This window comes from Helianthus annuus, chromosome 8 (genome assembly GCF_002127325.2).
Source record: "Helianthus annuus cultivar XRQ/B chromosome 8, HanXRQr2.0-SUNRISE, whole genome shotgun sequence".
Classification (NCBI taxonomy): domain Eukaryota; kingdom Viridiplantae; phylum Streptophyta; class Magnoliopsida; order Asterales; family Asteraceae; genus Helianthus; species Helianthus annuus.
Window position 1 is genome coordinate 79,793,215 of NC_035440.2, and position 19,885 is coordinate 79,813,099.

Below are 19,885 nucleotides of genomic sequence, written 5' to 3' on the forward strand. Positions count from 1 at the left end.
TTCGCGGGTTTAGGTTTAGTCTAAATGGGTTCGGGTCAGTTTCAGGTTGAACCCGTAAACCTGTTTAGGTTAACGGGTCGGGTTCGGGTCAACCTAGCCGGGTTGGCGGGTTGACCCGTTTAACACTTTTATACTATATTATATATTTTACAATATATTTTATATTATAAATTTTATGAGGTGTGTATTTTGTGCCATGATTATAACTTAAAAAGAGAAATTAACATAGATTTTATAATTTAGATATGATATTATTATATAAATTTGTGTTTTTAAGTAAATTATAATTTTAGTACATAAATTTCAGAAAAAAAAATTAAAAAATTCGGGTTAAACGGGTTGTGTTCGGGTCAACCCATGAAACTTCGGGTCATGTTCGGGTTCATATGTATGATACGATTTTCGGGTTCAGGTCGGGTTCGAGTTCATGTAAAATTTTCGGGTTCAGGTTCAGATTAAACCCGTCAACCAACGAACACGATCTGTTTAGCACCCTTTTGAAAGACGTGGTGAGTGTTCGGTTGAGGATTATGAATAGAGGTGAATGTGAGGTAGGTAGGTGGCATATTTTAATAGGTAAGTCTTTAACGGCGACCTCTATTATTATTATTTTATTATCTATATATAACAACAATCGCCGTGCCCTATCAATCAATCAGCTGCTCATTCACACACATCATCAGTCGATTTGCTTTGCAGGGGTGTTCTGAGGTCAATTCGAATCATCTTTTCTTAATTTTCTTGTATATTTCTATACCTATGTTTCATCTTCTAATCTCGTTTTGTGTATCGATCGAAAACGAATTTGTTGATTTAGTTTTATTTTCATCCTTCCAGTTTGATCTTCGTAATCTCCGTTTTATACACAACTGATTTTGTGGAGATCAGGTGACTTTGATGTGTTGTATCTAGATATTCATTTGTTAGGGTTTATGCATGTGAGAACAGTCTGATTGTAAATCTCGTCAGAATTAGTATTAAAGTGATTGATAAGAAAGAATATTTGATTTAAATTGTTTAGTTACTTTTATCACAACTTTATGAAATATTGGATTTTAATAATCCCAACTATTAATTGGCCGTCCCAACTTCAAAAATAACCACTTGCAGCCCAACTATTGACAGAATCCTAACGCCGTTAGTCTTCGGTCGCCGGAAAACCGTTTTTGGCCAGAAAAAGGTTTTTAAAGGTCCAATTGAAGGTTACAATGAGGTTTAGGACGAAAATGTTGAGTTTTCCGGCCGAAAAGTTGAGTTTTCCGGCCAAAAAGAAGTTTTCCGGCGACTTCAATAATTGGGGCTTTTACTGGACAAAGGTTACTAATGGTCTGTAATAAGGTTAGAAAGAGGTTTGGGACAAAAATGTTGAGTTTTCCGGGCAAAAATGAGTTTTCCGGCGACCGGAGACTAACCGCGTTAGGGTTCTGTTAGTCAGGGTCCATTGGAGGCCAATATGTTAATAGTTGGGAATGCCCGTGGTTATTTTTGAAGTTGTGATGGTTGGTGGCAAACGGCGAATAGTTGGGATTATTAAAATCCAATATTCCTAACTTTATATATAACCATATTTATTATTATGTAAATATATATCAAATAAAATTTATATAGAGGATAGGCTCATTTGGGCTAACAATCCTTTGGGATCACGGCTTGATTCGAGCTTTTAGTGACTTGATCTCGAGCATTTACACCCCTAATGGGGCGCTTCTGGGATGTAGAAATAGGCTAATATAGAATTGAAGAACATGAATGTTGATTATGATGACATAATTAACATCTCTTTTGTGATGGTGTGAGACAAGCATATGCTCATAACCTTGTATAAGTTCTGCTCTGTGATTTAGATGTCTAATACTTGAAAAGCTCTATCTTGGTTGTAAGAATTTAACATTTGGGCCAATCATCAAGGAGTTCTGCACTCGTATAAGATATTGACTTGGTTCAAAAAAGACGAACCTGAGGAAAATGCATCAGGGGAAAAAGACGTGCCTCTTATGTTATGGGTCCATAGTTCCATAGGAGCTATATATGTAAAAACAACTTAAGGAATTAAGAAATTATGAAAGGTTTATACTTTATAGTTTACTTGATAAATAGGTTTATATGTAAAACGGATGAGAGATATGCAACTTCTAGTTGTGAATGAAGCGTATTTGGTTGTACATAGTTTTGCGCCTCACGTATGTGATGCGCATCTTGGCTTTTGGGACCGAAATGCCTTGGAGCGTGAACCAACGATGTTGAATCCTGATATTTTGTATATTTTTTGGTCTATGAGCTGTAGGTGGTCTTTTAATATTTGGTTATTCAATTGTTTAGATCACATACAAACATGGTGAAGGCGGTTGCGGTTCTTAGCAGCAGTGAGGGTGTTAGCGGCACCATCTTCTTCAATCAAGAGGCAGAAGGTGAAAATTGAGTTATATTCTAAATTTTGGTGTTGTATGTATTACTAATAAACATATTAGTTAATTTACTTAATTAACCGATGTCGCAGGTGCTCCCACTACCGTTACCGGAGACCTTTCTGGCCTCAAACCTGGACCTCATGGTTTCCATGTTCATGCACTTGGTGACACAACCAATGGGTGCATGTCAACTGGTACGTGTTCCTTAACGAAATCATTTAAAGTGAATTAGTCTGTGTGTCACGTGATATATCTTAACACCGAAACCGTTCCTTTTGATGGTAGGTCCTCACTACAATCCTCATGGAAAGGAGCATGGTGCCCCCGATGATGAGGTTCGCCATGCCGGTGATCTTGGGAATGTCACCGTAGGCGAAGATGGTATACTTTACATTCAAGAATTAGGTTATTTTACGGGTTTATATAATTATTCTAATGTTAACTTCTCACGGGTTTCTTATTAACTCAGGTACTGCAAAATTCACCATTGTTGATAAGCAGGTGGGTTCCTCACTTCCTTGCAGGATTTCATGCAATCGAATTTAATTACGCATTTGATGTAATAAATCTGAAATATGCCAACATGTGTAGATTCCACTGATTGGAGCTCAATCCATCGTTGGGAGGGCAGTAGTTGTTCATGCTGATGCTGACGATCTTGGAAAGGGTAAACTTCAACTTTTTGTTTTTCATAATTAAACACATGTGTATATATTTGTATGTATATGTGTGTTATTGATTCTAAAACACTGGGTTTAGATGAGAGACGTCTAATTTATGTACTTTTACCCTTGGTTTAAAAAAGCGCGCTTAAGCACAAAGCGACCCTAGGCGCAAAGAGTTGCGCCTTGTGTGACATAAAGCGAGCTCTGTACAAAAAGCGCACAAAAAACGAGCTTTTTTGGAAAAAAATCCCACTGAGGCGCGTGCTTTTTGTACAGAAGGTGTTTTTGTGCTTTAAAGTGTTACACATGCAGCTAAAATGGTTGTACATTATATGATTTATACATTAAATCATATATAAACCTTATTTATTACTATATTTTGGGTAAGGGATGCTAAAAGCCTATATATATATATATATATATATATATATATATATATATATATATATATAAGCACCTTGGGCCTCACGTACGAAAAGCCCACCGCTTTTGCGATTTGCGCTTCACGCTTTGATTTTAGACCTTGTCGCTTTTGTGCGCTTCACGCTTTTTTAAACCAAGCTTTTACCGGATGGTTAAGAATGGAAATTAACACCTTTTACACACATTGCACGAACTACGAAGGTTTAAGGCATGGCGTAGGCTTGTTCTTCTCTTTCTCTAGCAAATATATTGGGGATTATTTTCGTCCATTGTATGTTTTGTTATTACAAAATCTAATCTATTTGAACTCTTTTATCTTTCAGGAGGCCATGAGCTCAGCAAAAGCACAGGAAATGCTGGTGGAAGAGTTGCATGCGGTAAGCTTCTCTCGTTTATTTTTTTTTAATTGTTTTCGTGTTTAAGAGGCAACCTTGCAAGTCCAATGAGAACTTGGAAGAATTGTAAAGGAAAGGAAACTGAAAGATCACACTTCTAAACCGGTTTTGATGAAAGTTATGGGCCCAACTCCACAATCGCCAACTACAGTTTTGGAAACAAAAAACCAAAACGGTTGGGTCAGATGGTTTGAACCGTTTTCTAATGATTAGTATTTCAAAATTGTTAGTTTGCATTAAAGTTGTAAAATAATACATATAAATAACTGCATAGGGTTTGGTTCAATGGGGAACCGGGGAACCACTAATTTTACATGTAAAACAAATCATTAAAAAATCATTTTTACATAGTTTCTTTGGAGCTTTTTCATAGAAGCCATTCAAATAAAAAACATTTTTACATAATTTCTTAGGAGCTGTTTTTGAACTGTTTTTTATACTATTTTTTATTTTACAAATTTTTTTTTATTAAAACAGCTTCTACATGTGTTTATATGCAAAAGATTAGCATAAAATTAATTTTTTACCCATAAAAATGAATTTTTGAGTTTTTTTTACATGGTTCCCTAGTTTCCCACTTTTTTGTGGTTCCCTATTGAACCTCACACTAACTGCATATTCTAATAAATAATAAAGTTCCAAACAACAACTCATTAAGCCATCAAAACCAAGCGGTATAAATCTCAAACCTGCCGACTTGCTTTGGTGTAAGTGGTTCGGACGGTTTCAACTGTTTATGAACTCAAATGAGCGTGTAATCACCGATGGAGTTTCTTACATAGATGTTGGTGGTGTTTGTAGGTATCATTGGATTGCAGGGTTGATCATATGCCAGGAAATAATCTGACTTCGACTATCCTCAAGTGTTGGTATTACTTCGTTTAATAAACCGATGCTCTGTGTTAGTTGAATACTCCGATGATATTTCGAGTTGAGACGTGTTTTGTGCAATGACGAATACTTTGGGCTTTTGAATCTGTAGACCAACTTTATAATAAAAATAAATCACTTTTTTAAAAAATATTTTGTTTGAAGGGTTCTGGCCAAAAGCAGGTAAATATGTTGCATCTTCACCATGCTTTTCTAGCTATGTTAAATTCAAGGTGATTCGTAGAAGATAATAAGGAGTTGTTGCTTGACAACTTGGTGGTAAAACCAATATTTTGCTCGTATTTTGATTTGTTGAGTTGCATGATATAAAAAGAACCTGATAAGATTTGACGTCGACGAATGGTTAAGCGAACAAGAGTAGTGAAATCGGAGTATGACTATGAGCTTAAACAACAAGAGTTGTGAAATCGGAGATTTGACGTCGGCAGAACCGTTAAACCGTGCGTTACGGCATGTTAATCCGTAAAATTTAGACTAGAACGTAAAACGTTATCGTAAAAAATAATAACTAAGTCGAAACTCAAAACAATAAATACACTATTGAAACGTGTTTGAGTTAATAATAAAAATAATAATTGTTATTGTTAAATAAATTTAAAAAGCGTAAGGTTTAATAAACCTACAAGTAGATCATAAGGGTCATTTTATACTTTTAGTAATACTATAAGGGAAGAAAACTATAATGTATAACATGTAATAAAAACTTATAAATTAAGCATATGATTATATACCATGCAATTAAGTGGTATACAATTATTGGTGTATGAAATTGAATAGTAAATTTGTGAGTATAAGCAATTTTGATTAATAATAGTGGGTTAATTAGTGTACTTTGAGTTATGTTTGTTTATTTGTTCATTTATGCTTGTGTTCATTTATATTTGTGAACCGTTTGTGTATACTATTAATGACAAACATAAACGAACACAAACACACTTATTTTCTTAACATACGGAACACAAACAAGAAAGCTCTTTCATTTACTTGCCTGTGTTCGATTGTTTGTTCCTTCACGAATGAACACAAACATGCCATGTATGTGTTCATTTACAAACCTAAACATCAGGAATCACCCAACTAACTTTTCCACAAATATTCCCTTCACAACCACCACTCTCAACTAACATTCGTCTTGCCACATGTGACAAGTGAACTTATCAATAAGTTCATAATGCGAACAAACCAGCACATGTATTAAGAAGACGCATTGCCTTGAGTGGGTAAAAAAATAATAAAATATGTTGGTATTGTGTATAATTGTGTATTTCAAGTTTCAAACCCTCTCATTACATTACAATTACATTTATAATCAATATAAAACACATTCGAAGTAACAGGTACAGATGATTTATGCGTTCTCACAGTTCTCACCATATTATTGGTTCAGAAACGAACGCCCCTTACAGTCACCATCTCGTCCATTTTACCAAAATGCCCCTCGGGGTGCGTAGCTTCTTCCTGCAAGAACCAACAAATGAACTATATGGTGGGAGCTCTTTTTTCTGCTATTTCTGCAGAACCACCACTCTATAATTTAGCAAAACCTATCAATTTACAACAAGAGAGCTTATGCGCTTTAAAGTTCAACTTCCAGGAGATCATCATTTGACGAGTGTGTAAAACCAGTATGGTTTGGCATAAACGTATGCCGAGGCATCCCTCCAACTGCTTTTTGTTCACTGTTGTAACCAGATACCGAAAGATTTTGATTCAAACCTCCACTCCATGATGATGTTCTTCGTGATATGGGATCATAGGCGAACGATGATGTGGATGTTGATGTCGATGTTGATAATGATCCTTCGTTTGACATGTCATTCATTGATGGAAATTTCTGCATGCCCGTTGCTGATTGGTTGGTTCTGGATGTAAAGGGAGGTTGGTTACCAGACGTGTGTTGTTCCAAGTTATCAGGAGCGATATCGGCTGCTGGTTGTTCGGGTGCGGGGGCAGCTGTGGGTACAAAGAAGTTTGGGTTCGGGTTGGAACTCGTCTTAGGTTTGATGGTCGGAACAGAAGGTGATTGAAATAAGTTGGTAGGGTTTCCACCACCTTGGTTGAACGTATCAACGTACCTGTCAAACAAGTATCAAATGTTCAATGTGTCATGGTCTTTATAAAAGAGTTTAAACATGAGCATCTGAAAATCAGTTGTATGATACTCAGATTAATTTCTATCACCTAATTTAGGGGAAAACAATTTTTCCTTATTTTGGATTTTTTTTTGTCACACAAATGCCATAATATCCGTTAATTTCATGAAAAGTAAAATGCCATTTTCATCCCTGAGGTTTGGCCAGTTTTGCGACTTTCGTCCAAAGGTTTTTTTTCCGAATCTGGAACCAAAAGGTTTGAAATCTTGTCATTTTCATCCACAGCTCGTTAACTCCATCCATTTTTCCGTTAAGTCGGTATTCCTGTTTTTTTGTCAACTTAAAGGGCAATTCGGTCTTTTTCACTTTATGTAAAATGGAAAAGACCGAATTACCCTTTAAGTTAGCAAAAGAGACGGAAATACCCTTGACTTAACGGAGAAAAATGGATGGAGTTAACGAGCCAGATGAAAATGGCAAGATTTCAAACCTTTTGGATCCAGATGTGGAAAAATCAAACCTTTGGACGAATATCGCAAAACTGGACAAACCTCAAGAACAAAAATGGCATTTTACTCTTTCTTAAATAATAAACATTTGTCAAACACTAAAATCTGATTATCTTAGTATATAGTCAATTCCAAAAGACACACACAAACACCACCATACGATATTTATGACTATGAATAACACAAGAGACAAGTAAATAGAGTTACCTTGCTCGAACCCCTGTTCTTCCACGTGCAGAAAAATGGTTTGTGGTGGCTGGAATCGGTGGAACTCCTGAAGTATGACTAGGGGGAGTCGGGTTTGCAAATTGGGAGCTCCCGTTGCTCATAGAATCAGTTCTTAAAGCAGTTTTTAAGCTATAATCTGGTGATCCGTTCTGGAAAGTTGGAGGTGGAGGAAGGGCTGCTTCCTCTGCTGGCGAATCAACGCCTTCTTCCACCCATCTTTTAAGTTTCTCGTCATAATAGAATTTATTGGTGTCACCCAATTTCGCCTACAAACATAAACATTAGCTGTTAATTATAGTTTATATTGTTAAGTTCAGATATATGATTTAGCTAAAAAGAAAACACGTCAAATAGAACAAGTTAAAAATTATTCGAAGCGTATCAAAATGCATTAAAACCTCCTGATCGCTTTATTATGATAAAAAATTAGAATATTTTTGTAAAAATACAGTTTTTGTGATCATATTTCACATATTCATTATTTATAAAACTAAAACAGATGTATAAAAAAGTAGGTCAGTCTAACCCGACCAAACTTGTTTGGAAGCGAACTTAAAGAGTTACTTATTTTGAGTTACACCTATATGTACAATGAATGGTACCTGTTTGTCCTGACGAGGCTTTAGAACCATACTCACTGTCTTTTGTAAAATCCCAGAGCCAAAAGCAAAGCGACCAAACCGTGAAGTATTTCCAGATGCTTTTCTTTGTGAATCAGTCGAGTTTTCTCTTAATGTGTCGTCCTGATCCTACATAAAGTTTCACAACAATGAGCGCTAGAGCGGTTATTTCATTATTTGCCTACCATTACAATAAGAATGCCTTTTGAAAACTGCGTAAAAATGGGATAAAAGGGACGGTTTTGACATGAATCATATAACAACCTGCTTAGAAGATCGACCAAAATCAGGTTCTGAAGCACTGCGGGTATGCAACATCCTTCTGTTTCCATCACCTTGATTAATTTGCTCCATAGACGGTGATGTCAGCAAGGATGACATCGCCATTGTTGATTGACTAGTTAGAAACCTAAGACCCTTCTGTGGTTGTTGATGATGGTCGTTTTGCGCGCTGCCGCCAAATGTTGATGGGGCAGGTGGCGGTGTGCCACCAACAACACGATGTGCAGTGCTATCAAATAGGTTGAGCAATTTTCCAACTATTTTACCAGGAGCTAAGTTGGTAGAAAACCCACCCTGCAGAAAAGAAAAAAGAAAAATAAGATTGTTGGGGTTAAATTGTAAAGATGTAAAAGTATTGGGGTTAAAAGTAAAAAAAAAAAAAAACTAACAATAAACAAAAGAATGAAAAAAAAAAAACAAAAATGAATACAACCCACTATAGCTAAAAGTACAAACCATGATGCACAACAAAATTGCTAATTAATAATAGAGTAAATTACAAAAATCGTCCTTTATGTTGACACTAGATTGCAAAGTGTGTCCTTTGTCTTCAAAAAGTACAAAAAACGTACTCGATGTTTGCAAACCCTTGCACGTTATGTCCTTTAGCCCTAACTCAATTAGTTTTCATGGTTAAAACCTGACCAAGTGGTCCCCATGCGAGGGTATTTTGGTCATTTTGCCCTAAACACTAAAATCAAAAATCAAAAAACCCCTCCCTCCCTCTCTCTCAAAAAATCACTTTCTCTCAACTCTCTCTTTCACTCTCTATACAATCTGGGGCCACCACCGCCATAGCAATGTTCACCACCACTACAGCGGTCATTCGTCGTCGTTCCACAGATCCGCCGCTGGCCACTATAGCAGCACCTCGCGATAGCTCCGCCGTCGTCGAAACCCTAAAAGCTGTCGCCGTCGTTCGTTCCACAGATCCGGATCTAGAAGCCGCGGTCAGTGGTGGTTGTGGGTGTTTGTAAATGGAATACAAAAGTTGACACGAACACGACGCAAGAACCACAAATATTAACCTGACAATGCTTATAACCCGTACTTGTTGTCAATGGAAACACACATAGTTGATTATTTTGACATGAAAAATTTCTATTAAAAAGAGATTCATCAGGCTTACTTTGTTCCTCATTTCTGTTATGATCTTGTAGATTTGGAATTTCTTACTTAATTGGTGGTACTCAATTCATATACCGACTTTGATGTTGGTGCAAAATGACTTAAATCTACTCATACAAATATACAATGAATAGAAGGAGATGGCAAAATAATATTTTTACTTATGATTTTGATGTTCTGAACTTCTGATCAAACTTCAAAGTTCATGTTTAGACAAAGGACACACTTTGCAATCTAGTGTCAAGCTAAAGGACGATTTATGTAATTTAGTCTTAATAGTATACATAATATCTTTATTTAATTTTAGGGGGAGATTAACAAAAAGATAAATATGGTACCTGTTGATGAATTTTTATTCTATCCTCTAATGATGTAACCAATTGTCTCCATGTTTCCACCTCGGGAATTCGTCCGGTTTTTAAGGATTTAGTTATCGCTTGACAGTATCTGAATCAAGACGATATCATGTGAGGAAAGAGAAAAAAAAAGAAGCAAGTTAAGGAGAGAAAATGGGCAGTTGGGTAACCGGTCAAGATGGGTTAGGGTCAAAATGGGTAATCTGCCAGCACGTTTCGCCCATGTGACTCATTAGGGTCTTTCAGCCTATTTGACCGGTTTCATTTTTTAACTACTTTTTATATCTATCATGTTTGACCTGTATAAGCAAAAAAGTTTATGAAATAAGGAAAGATTATGCATACTTTAACGAGTCTGTCACTCTTCCGACTTCAGCCAACATGTGCGCATAAATAAGTTTATAAGGTTGAAAAGGTAGCAAGGTGAACTGAGAGTTTCCAAGCAGCTTTGAATATTCATACACCTCTGTCCTCTGTTTGCATTCAAAATTACAAGGTATTGTTATTTAAATTAACCGGTATCGTGTATATCAAAATTTCAATACCAAGTTCCGTTTCTCAAAAAACTTGGACGGCTGAAAATTGTAGTTTAGAATGGTTAAACACGGTTTTTTTCTCTTTACTATGTCAAAATATAATAATAAATAAAGCTAACACGGTATTCATATTCATTAAGCTATCTTTTCATTCAACTTATATTCATTCATTTAAAAATTTAGTCGATGACAGTGCAAGATTTTCATGCAATACTATTACATATATATAAATAAATATACACATAACTCAGATATTTTTTAATCCTTCAAATTTATGTAACAGAAGTTTACTAAAAATAAAAATGATCTCACAACACATGTGCGTATCCTAAAATCCTTTTTAGATCCACCATGGTTTATTCTGAAAGTAACGCACTGAAACATATATACGTATCTGTCTAAAAATTGGTGAATTTTTTGGGTTTCCCAGAAAGATGTAACATTTCCTTTATGGGAAAGCTGTGAACGGGAATTTACGTTTTTAGTCATTGGGAATCATATTTTGATTGTTGTGTCTTTGGTTCTAGTAAGAGAAAACGAGGTGAGACCTGAATAGCCTCCGGGGAGGCATATGTACGGGGATTATTCCAGTGATCTGCACCAATGAGACACAATCTAGAACTGTCTGAATATGGTTCAAAGTTTGCTTCTGCAACTAAGTAGCAAATGTGGGCAGCAATAATCTGCATCGTTTTTTTTATATAATTACAAAACAAATCCCAAAATCAAGATCATGGAAGGTGATACATTCATATATACTTACGTCACTCCTTTCCTTCCACAAACAATCTCCGAGATGAATGAGCACCAATTCGTCATCTTTTGTTCTGTTGGCAGTGATCACTGCCAAATTATCCTTCCAGTCATCAAGCATACTGTTACCACTAGATTGAGCCTATAGCAAAGGAACAAGTGACATTACGTAAGTGAACCAGATGTAAGAGACCATAAGTGGCAACACGGGTGGGAAAAGAAATTGACCAGGTCGGGTTGTGTTCACCCATAAACACTTTTTGTCCATTTAAAAAACATTATAACTAATGAATGCATTAATTATGCTTATAAAACCATTACTATTGCAAATAGGTAACAGACTGTGGGTGACATTCAACCCCTTTGAACGGTTCCGCTTTTAGCTATGTTTGTTTACCAGCTTAATCGTTACCTGTGTAGGTTGTCGGGATATATTTACAGCATCATGGATGCCACCGTCGGTTGTGGCATCAGCAGCAAACACATCTGCTGGTTGACCAGCAATAAGTAGGCATAATGTCCGCAAAGGTGATCCCGGTACTAACTGGGCAAGAGCCATTTTCTTAGCCGTGTCCACGTAAAACTGAAATAAAGATTCCAACCCGTCCCACAACAAAAGAAAATAAATGAGATTGACTACAAAAAAAATGACAAAGTGTGCATGACAATTTAGGGGTGTGCACGGTTCGGTTTTATGGTAAAACCGAAACCGTAACCGAAATATTAGGTTTTTGAAAACCGTTCGGTTTTTTCAGTTTTTGGAACAAAGTTACGTAAGATTCAAAAATAAATAGTATAATCCAAAATTTTAAGAATCTTTCTTAGATGTTTACATTTACGTTATATATTTAACCTTTTTAATTAATATTGTTCACAAAAAACTTAACCTTCTAATCTAATTTTAGTCTCTCCAAAGTTTTTGTTAAGACATTTTCTTTTATAATACTTTGAAATCATTTAATTTTTATGTTTAATTTTGTTAATTCTTGTAGGCAATACCTAAATCATTTCAAAGATAAATAAACATGTTAATGTTTTTTATTATAAATACTTAAGATTCAAGAAAAAAAATAATAATTCCTAAATCAATATATAACAAACATTAAAACAATGATTTCTTAGGTTATTCGGTTCGGTTTTTTCGGTTTCCATAAAATGCAAAACCGGAATTTTTGGTTCGGTTTTTTTGTGCGGTTCGTTTTTTTTTTGGTTCGGTTAAATCGGGTTTTTTTGTGTATATAGAGAGACCTGATCACCAAGTTGTGCTGCAAGAACAAGTGCAGGTCCCCACAGTTGACCCTCTTGTGCGCGCAGAAGAGCCTCTTTCTTTCTACCAGATACAAGCAGAGTTTGGACTTCAGCAGCAGTTTCCTATATTATAATGCAAACATTATACATAGGCATCAAAACAGAAAGCAATTTCATTATGGGCAGAACAATATTGATGCTTCTCTACAATTATAGGGAAACAAATACTAAAATACCCGAGTTTGTCCTTCTGAAGGTACTTGTTGCAAGCATTGCGGAAAAGCACCATAATTGTTGTACTCTGCACTGCTCTTCACGGATGCAAACAGTCTAGCAACAGCTACTTCAGGAGCATCATTTTCCTGATTGAAGTATCAAAACTCAATTAGATCTTTTACACTGGTAGCAAAAATTTTGTTGACTCATTCATGTAGAATGTAATTACTAATTAAGCATAGGGATGGCAAAAAAACCCGAGCCTGGGGTATACCCGAAACCCGAAACAAATGGGACGGGTATGGGATTAGTTTTAAAAATTTTTGCGGGTATGGGATTAGGTGATACTCGACCTCATTACCCGAAACCACATACCCGTTTACCTGAACTATATACCCGACTTTTTTATTTGTATCTTTATTTTCCATTAACCATTGTCTATTTTATTTATTTTAGTATGTTTAGTATGTGAAAAAATAAATTTTCTTTTGGTATATGTATTTGATAATATTATTTATTTTTTGTATGTTGTAAAGTATATACAATCAATCAATCAATCAATCATACCCAGTAAAATCCCACAAATAGCAAAGCTATTTGTAGGGTCTGGGGAGGGTGGGATGTAGGCACACCTTACCTCTACCCCTAGGGATAGAGAGGCTGCTTCCAGTGAGACCCTCGGCTCCAAAACACCCAGAAAAGAAATAAATAGAACATGAGGTGTATGTGTGTGTACGAAGCTACCAACATAACATGAGTGGTGAAAGAGTGCATGGTAAACAAGACAAATATAATACAAACAGCCTATACAAATAGAACATGAGGTGTATGTGTGTATGTACGAAGCTACCAACATAACATGAGTGGTTAAAGAGTGCATGGTAAACAAGACAAATATAATACAAACAGCCTATACAAATAGATACATATCTACGACCATACACTATACCTAGAAACACAATTGTACCCTCTCCTAGAAATCCTTAACCTTAATCCTATGTCTCCACGAGCTCCTATCATGGACCATGTTCTCAGAGAGGTGCAATTTTTGCAAATCCTGCCTAATCCGCTCATCCCAAGTAATTTTGGGTCTGCCTCTACTCCTCCTCCCTTCCACCTCGAGAGTTTCAACCACTCTAACGGGCTCTATCGTCTGCCTCCTCTTCACATGTCCAAACCACCTCAATCTTCCCTCCTTTATCTTATCTGATATACTAGCTACTTCTAACCTCTCCCTAAAAACATCGTTTCTTATCCGGTCTAACCTTGTGTGCCCACACATCCATCTTAGCATTCTCATCTCTGCCACCTCCATCTTGCGTGCTTGTACTTCCTTAATGGCCCAACAGTCGGTTCCGTATAACATAGCAGGTCTAATTGCAACCCTATAAAATTTCCCTTTCAATTTTGTTGGGAACCTCCTATCGCACAATACCCCAGTGGCAGCTCTCCACCTACACCATCCAACCTGGATGCGGTGGGCAACGTCACTATCTATCTCCCCATCCCTCTGAACAAACGATCCTAGATACTATATAAAAATTATAAAACTATATACATAAAACTATATAAAAATTATAAAGTTATTATATATTTATGATAAAATCTTATATGTATGTAATGTATATTTTAATTTAGGGATTTTTACATATCTCCCCCTGCTAAGATCCTTTATTACATATTTACCCAACCAATAAAATTAATTACATATTTCCCCCTCCTAAACCATACATATTACAAATTTCCCCTTTTCATTAAAACTATTCACATTGAATTACTATTTTACCCTTAATGAATTTATTAAATAGCTATTTACATATTTCCCCTTTCTAATTTCCTCAATTATATTTCCTCAATTTCTCTTAATACCATACTATCTCATAATCTTTTGCTCCAAAAACATAAAGTTTTAATAAATATAATTACTTATTCGTCTTTCGAGTTATAGAGAGGATTATAGTAAAATACGAATATTGTCATTTTAATAAATCTACATCTGCTGTATTTTAAATGTTCTATTAAAAGGCTATGAAAAAGGATTACAAAATTATATTACTGCAACTTAATATTAAAAGGAACAACTCGATGCAAACATTTATTAATTCAAACCTCCAATATCCCTATGCATCGAAATATCTCATCAATTTATTAATTCAAACCAATATCCCTTTGCATCAAAATATCTCATCATGACATCATCGTCCATGGAGTTTTGAGTTTTTATATGTGATTTAAAAGCATAATGATTACAAAGGCGTAAGCTATTTCTTCATTTTAGAATATATAAAAAACCCTGCATATTTAAAGAGTCAAAACTCAAAACTAAAGCAGAAGCGCAAGCAAACCTAGTGCTAATTGATTTTTAGGAAGGGATTAAAAAAGGGTAAGGGTAAGTGGGTAATTTCATAGAAAAAAGGGGAAATATGTAATTGATTTTGTGAGTTGGGTAAATATGTAATAACTGATCTTAGCAAGGGGAAATATGTAAAAACCCCTTTAATTTATAATAGTGTTGTCGTATAAATAAAAGGTATACAATAATTATAATAGTAAAAACTATATATTAATTTAAGCATTGCCATCTAATAATTATGTAAGCCTAATTTAAGTTGATCTGATCAGAATAAATAGATGTGGCAATTTAAGTTGATCTGATTAGAACTCTAGAGGTTCTATGGGTAAAAGAATTAGTTAAATGGAAACATGTTAAATGGATCAAAAGTTGCCTAAAAATATAACTTCCAAAATAAAGAGTTTTTTGTGTTACCTTTAAGTTAGCGTCTGAGCCAAAAGGAGATCTCAATTTGCCATAATGCTGTGAAGCTATTTTCAGCAGGGAAAGGAGCAATCTTAGAACTTCACCTTTGTTATGATCTACAACATCAGATGTTTCAAGGCGTGTAATCCTATCATCAATCCATCTGTTCAACTCTTTACCGCCAACATTTCCGCCAGACAGTGGACCAGGAAATGGATACCGGCAGAGAGTTTGAAAATAGTCATGTACACCTGCTCCTCTGGTGACAACTTCTGCTAAGCTAAGAACTGAAATTGACCCCGAATTTGTATCCTTCAACATGACAAACAGTAGAGGGTTAATAAACTTAAAAAGGGAAGCATAGACAGATACATCCAAACAAAAATCAGTAGAGGTGGCAAATTGGCAGCTCGGGCCTGTTTTGTGACGGGTCAAAGAGGATACCTTTTACTAGGGCTGTAAATGAACCGAATGTTCAGCGAACAGTTCGTGAACCATTCGGCGGGAAGTTCGTTTATGTTCGTTCGTTTAATAAATTAACGAACGCGAACAAGAAATTTATTTCGTTAAGTTAAATGAACGAACAAGAACAGAGGTTGCGTTCGTTCGTTTATGTCCATGAACGTTCAGTAATGTGTTCACTTATGTTCATTTGTGTTCGTTCATTACTTCATTTAAAGGTTTTTATATGTTGTATTTTTATTTTATTGTTTTTAGTTTTCTAAAATTTTGAAAACCTAGTTATACTATATGCCTTCCCCAACATGCCTTATTTTACCATTTCAATTTCAATTTGTGTTAAAGCTTGACAACCTTCCTAATTTTGCGTTAATCATATTTCTGATAATTATGTTAAGTGCTTTTTTTATTTTTTGGTGGATTCTACATAATCTTTGTGATGAAAAATGCAGATTTTGTTCTAAAATGGATATATGTTAGTGTGTATTCATTTGTGTTCATAAACGTTTTTTAAGTTCTTTTGCGTTAGGTAAATGTTCGTGAACAATTCATGAACACGTTCATTTCCTTAATGAACAGACACGAACAAGAAATCTCATTCGGTAACGTTCTAGTTCATGAACATGCTCATTCCTTAATGAACCCTTGTACGTGTTCGTTCGGTTCGTTTACAGCCCTACTTTTTATACGACACGGTTTGGGTTGACTGAAGCACATTTTGTCCAATATTTTCACTCTTTCTTGTAGATAGTTAGTGTGTCAAAAATGGTTACAAGAACTATATCACTTTAATGACAGATAATTTTTTTAAGGAAATGATTAAAAAGGTTTTATGCTTTAAAAATACAAGCTACTTTCAACCCATTTAACCCGCCTCCTTTTAAAACTGCTTTTCCCCACAGGGGATAAACGTCAAATCATAGATAAGTGAACGGGTCAATATTGCGACCTCTAAAACATGTTGATATACGATGGAGGGGGTGTTTGGTATTGCGTTTTCAAAATAGATTATGCGTTTCAAAATAGATTTTGCGTTTTGAAAAAGCATGCAGGTACATGCTTCTCCAAAACTGCGTTTTGGAGGCAAATAATCACTTTTTCATCCAAACACTTTTTTAGATTATTTATGTTTTACAAACGCAATAATCAAATAATCACTTCAAAACGTAATCCCAAACACCCTCTGACAATAATGAAGATTTACGGCCTAACCTGGCCTCCATAGGACGCATTTGCGAGATCAGTACTATCTTTCATCACAATCAGTTTCCCACCAAAACCAAAAGTAACCAATGCATGAGGAGGGCGGCCAGCCGACGACCTTCCTGCACTAGATGCATAAGATATTTGATGACCACTTTGAACGGGCTGCTGCAAATAGCTTAACTGATTCTCATTGCCATACGCCTTTTGGACATTCATCGTCTCACTTTGCTCCAAAGGCTGGCCGAATGGCTGACTATGGGGAACAAACGATTGTGATCCAGGAAACCCATTATTGACATTGGCGGTTGTTCTTGCATAATCATAAGATTGTTGTTGACCAACATGGTTAGCCACTTGTTGGTTGTTTCTAAAGTCTTCAATAGGGGCACTATTGTCAACGACTTTAGGTTGCCAAGTAGTTGAACCCTGTTGAGCATTGCTAAAAGAACCATTCCAGTTATAATCTTGTTCCTGCCCACTATATGTTTTCTGGTCATCTTTATAATAAGTATTAGTTTGACCAAACCCATTTTGGTTGACCAGATCCTGAGCGACACCAGCTGATTGTGACTTATAATCATCCAAAGAACACCAGTTTTGCGTATTCATATCATAATACCAACCAGGGTATTGCGGATCAAAAACCATATGTGACGGATACACCGTATTAACATCTTGCGAACCCGGGTTCCAGTTCGATGAACTCTCATTATCGTGACTTGATTGAGACACCGAATTCCAATTTGTAACGCTTTCAGTCTTTCCCGTCTCTGTTACACTTCCCACAACAGATTGGATAGATTGCTGCAAGTAAGAAACGTCCGATTTCTGACTCAAAGCAGTCCAGTCAGAAGCCGAATCTGTGTTATTAGCCCCGTGTACATATGATGCTTCATTATAACTTTCATCTACTTGATACCATTGCCCAGTATTCGCATCATACCTCCATCCAGGATAAAGATTCTCCCAGTATTGACTACTATTAACATTCGTAGAACCCGTATGATTGAATTCAACTTGTTGTGAGTAATCATTAACATTTTTCACCTGCGATGAATTATCAACCACACTGTTTGATTCACCATTAATAAAACCATCCTCTTTCCCTATCTGATCAAACGAACCATCTCCAAGTTCATTAAAGAAGTCAGGATCCGATCCAAACGCATCAAAATTATTCTCCAGAGAACCAGAACCGAAATTACTCCATTGCACTTCTTTAACGCCATGATTCTGACTCTCACTTTCCGCAAAATTCATCGGTTCCTCCAACCGTATTCCACCATTATCAGGCTCTTCACTAACACTACTCAACGTAACCGAATTCGATGAAACAAGACGATTCGGTTCTATACTGCCAGCATTGCCAGATTCATCTTTGACACCACCGATTCCATGACTCGGATTCTCACTCTCCGCAAAATCCACCGGTTCCTCCAACTTAAATGTATCATCAACAGATTCTTCACTAACACTATTCAATGTGACCGAATTTGATGAAACTAGATCATGCGGTTCTATACCGGCAATGGTAGCAGATTTATCCAGATCTTCAACTCCAGCTCTCAGATCACTAATACTCAAATTACCAAATCCTTTAACATCAACAACATTACTCTCGGATAACGCAGTCGGTTTGTAATTATCATCATCATCATTCACCAATTTATCAAAAAAATCTTCATCAGTATCCTCAACAAATGAAGCCATCTAACAACACTATAACCCTAAAATGAGATCAGGCAAGCAAAATTTAACCTGATTACGTTCTAGATCGGGAACAAAAAAACTACTGAAACTTGAATAAAAGTGGTGAATTAGGTTGAAATAATGGAAGATCTAGATGTGGTGCATTGATCGGGAGCAAAATGTTACCTTTGGAGAGTGTTGTTTCAGCAGTTTGAAGATGATTGATTACCTCAAGTTTTGGACACTACGCAAGCAAGCAAGTTGGAGGTGATTTGAAGAAATATCTATGTAGATATAGGATCTATATATTCAGAGTAGGAGGGATGACTCAAACAGTCACCGCATGGATTTATCTTTGTTTTATAAAGTTACAATTAGTCACTCAACTTATATAATAATAACAAACTAGTGTGATGCCCAGTGTGATGCCCGTGCTTTGCGGCGGGTATTCGGTTGCTAGAAGTTTGATTTGAAACGGTATTGCAATCGAAAGAGAAAACCATAAAAATTGTGATTACGATGTTCTTTTTTTTAATTTTACCATACTCCAATAAAACTAAATCTTGGTTTTTATAATTTGCAAAATATATGTACTTAAAAAAATAGCATGATTTTGTAAGGTTAAAAGGATAAAAAAAAAACAAAACAAAAAAAACATAGGCTACATTTATAAGTATCAACAAACACTCAACCTAAATTCCCTATACAATGCATATAATGGTATTCTCGTAAATAATGTGAAAAAGGGAAAATAGTCAAAGAAAGTTGACGGAGCACTGTTCATCCGAATGTGATGAATTAATATATATATATATATATATATATATATATATATATATATATATATATATATGAATAGCAAAGACCATGCTACTCTCACCATTGAATAGTAAGGCCAGCCAGGGACCGTATATATAGACATATGTCTTACGGTCCATAACGCGTTTTGATAAATAAATTTTTTATTTTTGGCAGAATTAACCTTTAGATTTTTATTTTTACTTGTTTGTCATTTTTAACCA

At 35.6% G+C, this 19,885-nt stretch overlaps 2 protein-coding genes across 6 annotated transcripts; one reads left to right on the plus strand and one right to left on the minus strand.

The window, feature by feature from the left end:
* Window positions 1–530: 530 nt before the first annotated feature.
* LOC110873143 (superoxide dismutase [Cu-Zn]) lies at window positions 531–4,914 on the plus strand. 4 transcript variants are annotated; one of them, XM_035976640.1, is made up of 9 exons: window positions 531–743; window positions 838–888; window positions 2,320–2,408; window positions 2,498–2,602; window positions 2,694–2,789; window positions 2,878–2,909; window positions 3,000–3,075; window positions 3,820–3,873; window positions 4,693–4,914. In XM_035976640.1, the coding sequence occupies exons 3-9, from the start codon at window positions 2,333–2,335 to the stop codon at window positions 4,713–4,715; spliced, it is 462 nt and encodes a 153-aa protein (XP_035832533.1). In that variant the 5' UTR covers window positions 531–743; window positions 838–888; window positions 2,320–2,332; the 3' UTR covers window positions 4,716–4,914. The 4 variants fall into 4 exon arrangements, with proteins under 4 accessions (XP_035832533.1, XP_021977761.1, XP_035832534.1 ...); XM_022122069.2 differs by having other exon boundaries at window positions 531–711; XM_035976641.1 differs by lacking the exon at window positions 838–888.
* A 1,058-nt stretch (window positions 4,915–5,972) lies between these two features.
* LOC110873142 (protein transport protein SEC16B homolog) lies at window positions 5,973–19,203 on the minus strand. 2 transcript variants are annotated; one of them, XM_022122066.2, is made up of 14 exons: window positions 19,050–19,203; window positions 17,181–18,901; window positions 15,519–15,821; window positions 12,772–12,897; window positions 12,536–12,658; window positions 11,700–11,870; window positions 11,298–11,429; window positions 11,083–11,217; window positions 10,344–10,471; window positions 9,981–10,089; window positions 8,497–8,808; window positions 8,215–8,361; window positions 7,592–7,878; window positions 5,973–6,857 (listed from the first exon to the last, which is right to left on the minus strand). In XM_022122066.2, the coding sequence occupies exons 2-14, from the start codon at window positions 18,882–18,884 to the stop codon at window positions 6,359–6,361; spliced, it is 4,176 nt and encodes a 1,391-aa protein (XP_021977758.1). In that variant the 5' UTR covers window positions 18,885–18,901; window positions 19,050–19,203; the 3' UTR covers window positions 5,973–6,358. The 2 variants fall into 2 exon arrangements, with proteins under 2 accessions (XP_021977758.1, XP_021977759.1); XM_022122067.2 differs by having other exon boundaries at window positions 8,215–8,355; window positions 17,181–19,197.
* Window positions 19,204–19,885: the final 682 nt, after the last annotated feature.

Bases quoted from the DNA above. Each gene is read 5' to 3' on its own strand.
- LOC110873143 (XM_035976640.1), top strand. From the start codon at position 2,333: ATGGTGAAGGCGGTTGCGGTTCTTAGCAGCAGTGAGGGTGTTAGCGGC. The intron at 2,603-2,693 runs GTACGTGTTCCT...TTTTGATGGTAG, and splicing joins CAATGGGTGCATGTCAACTG to GTCCTCACTACAATCCTCAT. The intron at 3,076-3,819 runs GTAAACTTCAAC...TTTATCTTTCAG, and splicing joins TGCTGACGATCTTGGAAAGG to GAGGCCATGAGCTCAGCAAA.
- LOC110873142 (XM_022122066.2), bottom strand. From the start codon at position 18,884: ATGGCTTCATTTGTTGAGGATACTGATGAAGATTTTTTTGATAAATTG. The intron at 10,472-11,082 runs GTCTCACCTCGT...GAATGCAAACAG, and splicing joins CCTCCCCGGAGGCTATTCAG to AGGACAGAGGTGTATGAATA. The intron at 7,879-8,214 runs GTACCATTCATT...TTATGTTTGTAG, and splicing joins AGCCTCGTCAGGACAAACAG to GCGAAATTGGGTGACACCAA.